The sequence below is a fragment of the Liolophura sinensis genome, chromosome 1, assembly GCF_032854445.1.
Source record: "Liolophura sinensis isolate JHLJ2023 chromosome 1, CUHK_Ljap_v2, whole genome shotgun sequence".
Classification (NCBI taxonomy): domain Eukaryota; kingdom Metazoa; phylum Mollusca; class Polyplacophora; order Chitonida; family Chitonidae; genus Liolophura; species Liolophura sinensis.
In genome coordinates this window covers 70,880,723-70,892,535 of record NC_088295.1, presented here as the reverse complement: position 1 = coordinate 70,892,535, position 11,813 = coordinate 70,880,723, and the positions used below count along the sequence as shown (strand labels likewise).

At 42.8% G+C, this 11,813-nt stretch overlaps 1 protein-coding gene across 1 annotated transcript in view; it reads left to right on the top strand.

Moving 5' to 3' along the window:
- LOC135482407 (histone-lysine N-methyltransferase 2C-like) overlaps positions 1–11,813 on the top strand; it is a 47,761-nt gene that overhangs the window by 23,544 nt on the left and 12,404 nt on the right. Inside the window, exons 39-53 of the mRNA XM_064762374.1 lie at positions 889–987; positions 2,361–2,532; positions 2,711–2,848; positions 3,510–3,724; positions 4,031–4,481; positions 4,771–6,410; positions 6,554–6,644; positions 6,852–6,912; positions 7,100–7,347; positions 7,466–7,602; positions 8,102–8,257; positions 8,731–9,039; positions 9,432–9,597; positions 9,806–9,961; positions 11,011–11,178. Of these exons, the coding sequence (XP_064618444.1) occupies positions 889–987; positions 2,361–2,532; positions 2,711–2,848; positions 3,510–3,724; positions 4,031–4,481; positions 4,771–6,410; positions 6,554–6,644; positions 6,852–6,912; positions 7,100–7,347; positions 7,466–7,602; positions 8,102–8,257; positions 8,731–9,039; positions 9,432–9,597; positions 9,806–9,961; positions 11,011–11,178 (4,207 nt within the window). The remainder of the gene's footprint in view (positions 1–888; positions 988–2,360; positions 2,533–2,710; positions 2,849–3,509; positions 3,725–4,030; positions 4,482–4,770; positions 6,411–6,553; positions 6,645–6,851; positions 6,913–7,099; positions 7,348–7,465; positions 7,603–8,101; positions 8,258–8,730; positions 9,040–9,431; positions 9,598–9,805; positions 9,962–11,010; positions 11,179–11,813) is intronic.

The window sequence follows — 11,813 nt, the reverse complement described above, 5'->3', positions numbered from 1 at the left end:
TTAATTTGTTAACTGCTTTGTTTAAATTATCCAGTAGGAACATATAACAGTTGCATGCTCTGTGTATATTTATATATATGTATATATATACACATACAAATGTATCTGCCTATCTACTAAACTACTGGATCAGTGGCTTAACTGACTTGTTGTGCTTAAATGTCGTTCCTTCTGTGTTGTACCAGATATGGTTGATAAATTGGCTCTCAGCTACTCTATTAACCAAGCAAGAAAGTCTTGTCAGTAAAGGTAACAAACTTTCGAGTCTTCTTTATCAGGCAGCCATTGCTGTGGCTGCGTGGCAGAGAACAGTTGTCACATCTGGTGGGCATGGCAAAGTAATCTTCTGACATTTCTGAGACTATCTTGAAAATTGTTGACTGGTGAAATGTTCAGCTGTGGCTCCTGGTACAGAACACTGATGGATTGAATAGTTACAAGACTACACCTGTGTCTTACATTCACAGAGCTTATTCTTTCTTAATGTACACTGGGTTTGGTGACTTGTTTAGTAGACAGGTTTTGGTGCTTCTTGCAATTCATATCCATGACATCATTCTGCCAAATATTGAAAAGACATGCTTTGCTCTTCAACTCATTGTTCTAAACCAGTTTTTCGACTGGCTGTTTTAGCCTTTTTATTTACCAGAGTGTGATTTGTCAGTTGCCTTGGAATCACCTACATGTATATAACTATATGTGAAGCTGGAAAGCATTTCTTTGCATTATTTGACATCTTCAGCTGTATGTTGTCAGCTGTTTTGTTATAGTGCTGTAGCATCGTTTCTGTTTATTTTTTGTTTCATTGGACAACATACATGTAGTTTAACAGTTTAGTGGTTTTGTTGCTCTCAATTTTTTGGTTTGGTTGGTGTCTTCTCTGATTAGCTGCCTCAGTACCTCCACTATGCCCGGAGACGGCAAACACTCTTTGCGCCGCATGGAATGTGGCCTTGCTCTAGTAGATTCTCTCATCACCACATGTTGGTAAGTGGCTTGCACAGCCAGGTGGGGGATCTTATGCTAACAAAGTCTCTTTAACAGCTGCCTGTTTGTCCACTTTAACACAAAACAAAATCAGCTTTTAATATGTTGCTTGTTTTAATGAGGTTACTGCATAAATGGGTTTGGTCATTCTACCTGATCTCCGAAATTCAGGAGTTATCTTTATATTTATCTCTGACAGTAATGGCAAATTTTATTCAGATACAAAAAGGAGTCAGCTGATGTGAAAGAGACTTTGTCCTCACTCGGGTTTAGTGCTGTTTCCTCTTGGTGGAAAGTTAACACTTCATTCTCTTGCCTCAGGCAGAATAAATTTGCTCAGATGTGATTTAAAAGCAGGCAATTTTTTATTCTCATAAGGGGTGTCCAGGCCAAATCCAGTCAAGGACCAAGAAAACCCATTGTCAAACCAAGAAGTTTATTTTGATAGTTGTGATTTAATGTTACTGATCATTTCCTTGCTGCTAAGTTTCATATTTAACCTGATACTACACCATATATTGCTATTGCTGTATTGCTATATTGCTATATTTTAGCCTAAAATTAGTCCAAAATGGAACCCAAAGTAAGACGCTGTATTTGGCCTGGAAAGGATTTTAATTTGCATCAGAAACTAACTTTGCATTTAAACATTGGCAAAACATGTGAGCGAATTCAGACTAGTACATGTACTTCCTGCTGTATTGAGTGCATGGCTGCCAATTGACAGGTAACCCGAGTAGTTAGTGTTCTATCAGTGTTTGTGTTTTCATGTGGGTTTTTATTTTTTGAACTTAAAGATGTATCTTGAACAGTGCAGTTTGCTTTTATGATATTTCAACCTTTCTGCAGATTGTTTTAATGTTATGTGCTTACTTGTAATGATTTATAATAACATTACACTTTTGACAAAGTGATGAAGATATTTACTATAGTAGTTTATGATGGAATTTTCTCTTGCACACAGTTGACACATAGTTAAGACAATAAGCATAAATCTTTATGAAAATAACTTTAAATGAATGTCTAATACTATGCAATGTGGGGTTGATGGTGGTGGGGGTCATGTGAAGAGATGAACGAATTACATAAGCAGTGGGGGAATAAATGCAGATATGTAAATTTTTTCACAAGCTTGGTGAGCATGCATTTCAGGTCTGTCTTAATCTTAATGTGTATGTTATATCAGGTGTCCTACGTGTAGGTAAGGTGTACACTGTGAGATGGTGTGATATGTTCCAATGTTTCCATTTTGTTTCTCATCATTGAAAAGGATGAGTAATGCATGTACATTCATGAAGATGAATGTTTTTAAATTCCCTACAACCTCGAAATGAAGAGTTTAGCTTTTTAATGCCTAAGTGTCTGTGTTACAGGGCACGGAATTAGACCCTAACAAAAGGCATCTGAGGGACATGTTGATTCAACATACCAAGAACAGGCAGATGAAGCGTATTCAGGAAGAGAGCGAGAAGATGTTACAGGATGGTCAAGTCCCTCTCCATCACTGGCCACCAGAGGGAGCCAGCTCTTCCCCAATACAACAAGGTTCTTAGCTTTTCCAAATAGTTCTTGTCTTTTCAATGAATGATTACCAGTTGTGACTGCCTTAATCTTGTTTCATGTGAGCGCCAGAGAAATATTGTTTAATCTTCAATATTATTGCCTTATTTTGTTTTGCGATGTGGCTGAGTGTAATTGTTTTATCACCTTTGATTTCCACAAGGTATGCACCCACCAGTGTTTGATGAGAAGGATGGTCGGCAGCAGACTTCCCCCAGTCAGTTTCGTCCTCGCGGCCCAGGGGCAGATAGATGGCAAGGGGGTGTGGTCAGACCTCCTCACCCAGGGCAGTTCCCTCCAGGTACATGACCAAGTTTTAGTGCAGCTCATTATTTTTTTGATTTTTCAGTATCTTAAAAAGCTGTCTCGGTTATATCATTATTTGACCTGTCATCAAATTGTATTCAGATTTAAGTGCTTTGCAGTGTAAATGCACTGTTTAAGGCACTGTAAACTGCTTTGCTGTATAAACCCGAACAAGTGTTCGCGGCTTAATCCCAACCCTGCTTGTGGCGGTACCACCTTCTGGCTCAGACAGTTATTATACAGCCTTGTAGTGATCCAACCCCCTGGTTCATACAGTTATTATACAGCCTTGTAGTGATCCAACCTCCTGGCTCATACAGTTATTATACAGCCTTGTAGTGATCCAACCTCCTGGCTCATACAGTTATAATACAACCTTGTAGTGATCCAACCCCCTGGCTCATACAGTTATTATACAACCTTGTAGTGATCCAACCTCCTGGCTCAGACAGGTAAAGTACTGGCTTGCTGCGACTGTTCGGTTCTTGACCAATCAGGTTGCATTTTGATGCTTTGGTTTCTGTAGGTTTGTCCGGTATGTCAATGACAAAGGTCATTGAATTACCTCAGGAACTTTGGTTCCTCCACTGTATGTGTAGACTCTGAAAGTTTGCTGTACTGTTACGATTGCTTTACAAAGTGGATATTTGTTTCAGGTTATGGACCCCGCGGGCCATACCCAGACTCTGCAATGAGAGGCCCAGGACAGGTGCGGCCTATTCGTCCACCTGGCCCAGGTCAGATGATGTTTACTGGTCAAGGTGCCGGTTCTCCTGGGGGAAGAATGCCTCCACTAAGTCCCATGAGCCAGTCCTCCCCAGGGCCTAGGCCGGGCCACCAAGGACCCTTCATAGAATTGACACATCAGCAGGTAACTGTAATAGTTGTAAATTTAGCCTTGATACATTGTGAAAAAAAATTGTCTCGGTAAATGCATACTCCATTATAGCTAGCTACTAATCGACTAATCAACAAAATAAAAGGCAAAAATTACTGTGAAATTTCAAGAAAATTTATATTTCAGCCCTTTATTTCAACATGTTCATTTGTTCCAGAAAGTGAGGAGAATAAATAGACCAGAGTATTGCTCTCCAGATGTTATCAAACCTGTGAAAAATATTGATTGAAAAATGAATATAAAAGTAATAGGTCTTATAATTTCAACATTATTTTTCAGGACATGAACCAAGCGCAAAGACAGAGAGAGCAGTACATGAAGATGCTGGATAGCCGTATGCCTGGTGCACAGCCAGGGCAGCCCCAAGCTTCCCCTCAACCCCCACAGATGGACCCCCAGTCACCCATGGGTGGCCCTAGGTCCATGGAACCGTACAGTAACCTGATCAGACAGATGCAGGCTCAGTCCCAAGGCTCTCCCCAAGCCTCGGAGCTGCCCATACCACCATCAGGGGCTCAAATGCTGGGCAGGATGGCCATGCCTCCTCCCCAGAGAATGCCTCAGGGTAACACAGCTTACCCAGATCCCAGCTCTTCCCAGGCCCAATCCCAGGACACTGCACCTATGATGGCTGGTCATGGACAGGGTCTACCTCCTTCACAGAGCCCTAAGCGCTCCCTCTCGGAGGATGATAAAGATGACAAAGATGAAAGCATCAACGATCTTCTCAGTAAGAATTGCTCCTATGCATGTGTTAAAGTTTCATTTCATTTTTTGTCCTAAGTGTGTTATTCCGAGTGTAAAAGAAGTAAAAATACCGTGTTATCCCTTAAAATTTGGTAAAAAAAAGCATATATCTAGAAGGAACTCTGCTGAAACTTTTCAAGCAGGATATCATCCTACCTTTCTTTCACTTCACAAGGGGATGAAACTCTGTTGTCATTATGTCTTATCTCGAAGTCTTCATCTTAACTGGACTTGAAGTGTGTGGTGTATATATGTGAGTGGTCATATTTCAGAACCTGATGGGACCTTTGACATTCTGGCCCTGGCTGATGGTGAACTTGAGAATCTCTCTGGGGATCTAGATCTTGATGATTCTGTAGATGATCCCCACCCCGCAGAGGATGAGGAGCCCACAGCGCCTACACCCGTCTCAGAGACAGCAGAGTCAGCACCCAGCACGGATACTAAACCAGGGGAGTCCACAGAAACCAGCCACACTTCTAAAGATTCCCCCACTGACAAACCAACACCTGTCATTGACTTCCAGGCCAAATTCCTGGAGTTTAGTTTAAAGAAGAAACTTGAAAGAGAAACGGAAGAAGGCAAAGACTATACAGAAGAGGATCGTAAAAGTGAGACTGATCCATCCAAGCAGGCTGAGAGAACGAAACAGCCAGAGGAAGGAACAGAACAAGGGAAAGAGGAAAGGAAAGTGAAAGTGGAAGGGGCAGGAGGTGAGAATGTGAACAGAACAACAGGGCAGTATGGTGCGGAGACAGCTCAGAAGCCTTCTGATGCTCTTCCTGCTCTTCATCAACAGCTGAATGCTGGCAGGATGGCCAATCCTTCCCAGTCACCAAGAGATATAGCCAGCCGAAGTGGTCAGCCCTCTCCCAGAACCCCTGGGGTGCAATCCCCATATACACAAGCTGCTTCCATCAGCTCTCCTCACAGTCAGCCAGGCACACCTGTGGCACTCCAGCATTCCCCTTTTGGAGCTGTACCTCAGTCTCCTTTCAGTCCCTCCATTGGTGGACCAGCGACTGGTGGACTTGTTCAGTCCCCGTATCACCAGAGTCCACCTACACCTGGGGCTCAGTCACCATACAGTCAACCAGCCTCTCAGTCTCCTTACCACTCTCAGACGTCACAACCAGGCCAGCCTTCCCCTAGAATGCCTGTGCCCAGCCCTACTGCCTCCAGCTCTGCTCCACCATCACCTCTGCCCTCTCCTGGTATACGCTTCTCTAAAGCCCCGACCACACCCACTAACCAGTATGTACAGGGAACATACACCCAGCCAGGTACCCACATGCCCACCAGGGGCACACTTACCCCAACACCCAGTAGTATTGTGTATGGACAATCGGCAGCCTCGCAGCATAATTTCAGAGGACAATTCCCGAGAGGCACGTATCCTGGACCACCACAGGCTCAAGGTTTGCCCCAGTCGATGGACATGCCCAGTTCTAGCACGGGCTATCAAATGCCTCCTGGTCCCCCGAGTTCAGTAGGCCCATCTGGTCCTGTTGGTCCACTGCAGATCCGCCCTATCGGGCCAGATGGTGCAGGCTTTCCTCCAAGAGCCCCTGGTCCCCCCGTATCTATGGGAGGTCACCCACAAGCCCCGGTATCAAAGGAGGTGATGCCTGGTCACAGAATGATGCCTCCCCCCAGTCCTAGAGCCCCTTACCCTGGAGTCAGACAACCAATAAACCCGATAGTGGCCCCAGGAGCAGGGCCTGCAAGCAGGCCTGGTCTACCCACACATTTTCCAGTGCCAACTCCAGGCCAGGCTGTGCGGCATCACAGCCCTTTGCCCACAGGAATTGGGGCTAATCCTCCTGGACCCCCAAGGATGGCTTCACCAGGACAGCGTCGCCCACAGCTACTGGAAGAACAACCGTTACTGATACAAGACCTTCTGGAAAAGGTATATATGCTTCACTAGTGATTCAAAATACTACGGTCAGTAGGGGTTTCATATGTTTGTATTGCTGGTGTTATTGTCCACATCAATATTTCAGCCATGTTTGGATTGTCAGATATAATCAATGTACTGTGTTGTTGACACAGGAAAAGGAGGAACTGAAGAGACATGCTGCTCAGAAGGCGATGCTCCATAGACAGGATGGAGGTGTGGATCCTACCATGGCACGACGTTCAGGTATATATATACAAGATCTGTAACCCATTTTACAGGTTTGCGAAAAGACCACTTGTGATTGAACTGTTCATAATAACATTTACCTTAACACCAAACATTGGTTGAGATAATTATACAGCTGATGAATATTGGGTAATGTACTGTATGTGACCATGTGGATATGAAAATAAAGCTGCTATGCTCATTTGACCATGTTTGGTGTTCCAGGTGTTCCTCCGCAGTATCCAGGACCTGGCAGTTTCCCTCCAGGAACCCAGCAACCACCCAGGTTTGTGTTCATAGGAAAGTTTATTGTTAAAAACTCTGTACTGCTGGATAGGTAATTTTAATGAAAGAAGCCTTCTCTTGACACATGTATGTAACTCTGTTTACGCAAGTATTAAGGAATTACCTTTGTGCCATTATTGTGGCAGCTTTCTATAAGGATAATATTAAATGTTTGGTAATGGTTTTAGACTTCAACATCCTCCGACATCTGATCCCAATTGGACCCATGTCCCTGAGGGTGGCCTTCAGCAAAGTTATCCACTAGGAGCCCCTCCTGGTTACACTGGCCGGCCACCAGCTCAGATGGCCCAGCAGCTGAGCCCAAGAACGCCCTCACCGTTCCCTCCACCCAGTCCAGGCTTCTCTCCAGGGCAGTCTCCAACTCTACAGTCTCCAACCATGCCACCACCACCTCCACCACCGCCCACTCAGGGATGTAAGTAGTCTATAACTCGCTCTGTTTATGTCAACACACTACTATGATTTCTGTTTTTTCCTATGCCAGAACAAGAGATGAGAAAGAGTAATGTTGCTATGTGTACTTTTGTTCACAGCGGACTTGGCTGATATGCAGTATGAAGACTGGCTGAACAAACATGCCCAATATCTGGCCATGCAGATCAAGTGTTTGGAGCAGCAAATTGCTAAGTTCAAGAAAACCAAGAAAGCTATCAATGCCAGGAATAGACAGGTATAGCAACATTCCATTCTTGGCTAAGATACATTTTATACGGAGCCGGCCTTTTCAAGGGTAGGCTCTGGTGACTTGTTGGATATGCTGTGAATTGTTCCAAGTTTACTGGCTATTTTCTGCACATACAACCCAACCACTGACCATCATCATATACATGTACTGTGTGGTACACCAAATCAATCAACCATACTTTTTGAAGGTATTTGATTGTGTAACATAAATACAGGTTGCTAAATACCTAATGTTTAGACACTTGCAAGTTGTGCTTCTTCACAGGAATAATATTGTTTGAATATTGGAAAGAAATTCACTGTAAAAAAAAGTTTCATTGGTCTAGTTCTGGCCTCCTCTGGCTGTACGTGAAAAGGTTTGCCAACAACCTGGAGATGGCAGTGGGCATCTTCTCACAGTAATGCTGACTGCAGTTGCACAAGGGAAATGTTCAAAGCTGTATGAATGTGTGCCTTGCATTTTAACTAATTAAAATGTTTTACAGGCTAAGAAAAATGGGCAGGAAATGCCTATAGCTGATGCCCAGGAACTGGAGCGAGTGACTCAGGAGCAGTCCGTTCTCCAGAAACAGCTAGATGGTTATCGTAAGCAGCACAGGCAGCACCAGCACCACATTGAGGAGTACAGGAAAAAACAGAAGGTGAGCAGTTATGTATTTATTTGATAGGTGTTTTACGCCGTACTCAAGCAGAAGGTGAGTAGACTTATATCTCAATACCTACATACAGATTGACACCAGTGTCAAGACCTCTCTGTCTTAATGATTGAGACAGTTTGAATTGTTTTCACTAAATGACATTGTACTTTCAAACACTCTTAACTTCATTCCAGCATATTTGCCTTTCTTCGTGTCATATCTGCCTGATTCAGCATTACTGTAGGAATATTATCATGTCACATCCGGAAAATCTTACGGAAACTGACAATGATCTTGTTTTTCCATACTCTTCAGTTTATATTAACTAATATTATTCATGGTAAATCTTCCTTCATTTTATTTTAATACCTGTACCTAATTTCCTGGGGAACTGGAGTAACACATTTAAATGTGGCTGTAACTTCTATTACAGGTCGGCAATATTACATGTTCTATCATAGGCTTCATTGTTTCAGGAATTGTATGGTCTCCAGTGGCCTCAAGGTGGTCCTCAGGGAAGTGGTCAGCCAATGTTGCCAGGTGTACAGAAAGACCTGCCCGGCCAACAGCTTTCTCCCATGGGTATGTCCCCACTTCACTCCCCTGGAGGTACACCTGACAGGTCTGGGGTACCCCCATCAAACCCTGCCCCCAAAATGCCAGGGCAGCATGGAGCAGTGAGGATCAGCCCCTCCCAGAGACAGGAGTATGAAGCCTATGTTCAGAGACGTCTTCAGATCATGAATCAACAGCCCAAACCAGCAGCCACCAGTGTAGTGCCAGGGGTAAGTGTTTCAACATTCACCTCCCTTAGTTCATACAGTCCACTGTTGTGAGATTTACCAGACATATCTGTCCTAGCACTACTTGGGATGGCTATCATGCTGAAGAAGTAACACTCTTCATTTATGATGTCTAATTTTAGGACTTCTTGTATTTGGACAACCCTTGGCATCCTTTTTGGGAATATTCAATTGTTACAAGTCTCAAATATACCAGATATATTGAAGTCTGGTGTATGGTTTTACTTCTGTTATGCTCACTAATATGGTCAGGGTTAGTATGACAGATTACCAGGTTACTCCATGTAAATGTAATGTTGTCTCCAGTCTGTTTTGTGAATGTTACAATCCTCTGTTAAGACATACTAACACCCACCCTAATGACTGCGTGCCAGAAGGCAACTTTCAGAAAGGAAGAATGGTTTTCCCCGCAGGACAATAATCCATTCAGTGAGGATTATCAGCAGAGAGAACAGCTTGAAAAGCTCCGACTCCAGCAAGAAATGCAGCGTCAGCAGCTCCAGAAACAGATAGACCAGCAGAGAGCCATACAACAACAAGGTGAACACTGGCTACTTGTTGGCATTTTCTCAATCATCACCCTGATAGAGTTGAGAAACAAAGTGTTCTCAGTCCATATCATGTTTGCAAATATAAAACCTTAAGTGAAGATATGCATCTTTAAAATCCCTAGATTTATATAAAGTTTATGAATTTAACCAGACCTGTTACCAGACCATGTTGTTTGACAGAATTTTCTTCTCTCCAGAAATGAAGGAGGTTGCACCACACATGCCATTTTTTGGAGAGGGCCATCTCCCTTTTGAGCAGCGACCTCGCTTTCCACCGAGTGGTGTTACCCCAGGTATGGGACCTAGGTTTTCTGGGCCCCGATTTTCAGGGGCTGGACCACAAAGAATGCCAGGTAGGCTTCATTGCTGTATGAATTTAGCATCTGTTTGATATTGTTTGTATGTACAGGTGTTCTGTACTTAACCTTGTATTTGATGTTAACTTTGAGTGCAAAATGCAGGCTGTAACAATTAGTAATTTGATATACATTAATTAGAGCATAATGAACTTTTTTCGTTCATTACAATTCTGGTGATCATTTCAGAAGAAAAGGACAAAAAGAAAAGTTGTACTACTAGTGATGTTATTTTGTTTGTCATCCTAGTGGTAAGAAAAATTATGTGTTGGTCCTTGTCACATCTTGTTCTTTGGCTGATAATAACAAAGAGCCAGGTGAACATCGGCAAACAGGTCAGTTGGCACGGATTATGAATGGCGTGGAAATTAGTGGTACATGTCTATGGTGGCAAATGGTACATGTATAACCTCTGCTGCCGAGCCATTATCCATTACTAAATAACAGGTTTATCACATGGAGTTCATAGAGGACCATTTAGCTTGTCCGTACAAAGTACAGGCGTAGCGTATGTCGCACCTTTGGCGTTGGCGTTCATTATCAGAGAAAGCAATGTTAAACAAAATGTTAAGGGTGGTATCCTAAAAAGTACTGCATGTATTGAGCTCAGGGTTTGCACACATGTAGAGCACCATACATGAGGGGTATATTCCATTGTTGAATGGGCGTGTGCATATTAAATACGGTAAATTGCTGAATTCCTGACTTAATGTATTGTGTATTACAATCCAAGTTAAACAAAGTATTAGGGGTGGTATAAAAAAAGTACAGCATGTATTGACCTGAAGTTTTACAAGCCAGTGAAGCCCAGTGACGCAAGGGGGATGTTACATCACTAATGCTCTGTGTGTACGTTAATTACCATAAATTACCAAATTCAGGATTTCAGTACTATATGCTGATGTGCTTTGAGCTGAAGTTTTGCATTCATACAGGCGAGTTGTTTGGTAGTCTTGCTACCATTTCTAAGTTTTATAAAGTGGTTAGATTATTTACAGTATCTTTTGAACATTTAGTGGAAGGTGATAGATAAAATGCCATTACAGGTTCAAGATTCCCATTTGACCCGGCTCAGAAGTTTCCCAATATGGCAGGTGGTGATCCCCGCTTCCCAGAGCATGCCCGGGGTCACTTTGCCTCATTGGGAGAGCTGGGCAACCCCCCTGCTGATCAGATGGGCTCACAGTTCGGCCCTCGCCCACCTCTAACCTCTGGTATGTTTCTAACATCTCTCCTCTGCTAGTTTTCCTAACAACACCACATAATCAGCATTGAGTAATGGTCAAGTATTATCAAAATGTAGCCATGTATTTCCTATGGAACAGTTTCCTGTAGTTCCATTTTCCCTGAAATGCAAAACATTATCTCAGAATCAGCGATGAGCAAATTGTAATGTCTGCTTCTCAAGGTCAGGCTTCTAGATCAAAGCAAATGCTGTTATGTGCTATGGGTCATTGAGGGTACGTAAAGTGACGAGGATAACAGTCTAACATCAGTGCAAATCGCAGTTGACATGCGCCATCAGCAAACTTGTCAGTTTAACTTTGAACACCTAATTTGCCAACATAACACTTCATTTTACCAACCTTTGTGCACATTTTCCCTGTTTAAAGCAAGGTTTTTGTTAAAATAATATGAAATGACTTTAAAACAACAACAACATTGTGAAATTGAGTAAGAAGTGGGTCCCCAAGTTGTAAACACTTCAATGTGCATTTAGTTTGGCTGTGGTAAATTGATAGGTGAGACTGTAAATAAGGTATAATATGCAGGTTATGAAGTTGCTTGTTCGTGTTAGTATATAGCTCATTGTGCTCTGAAAATGTGTGTTCTGTATCGTACATACATG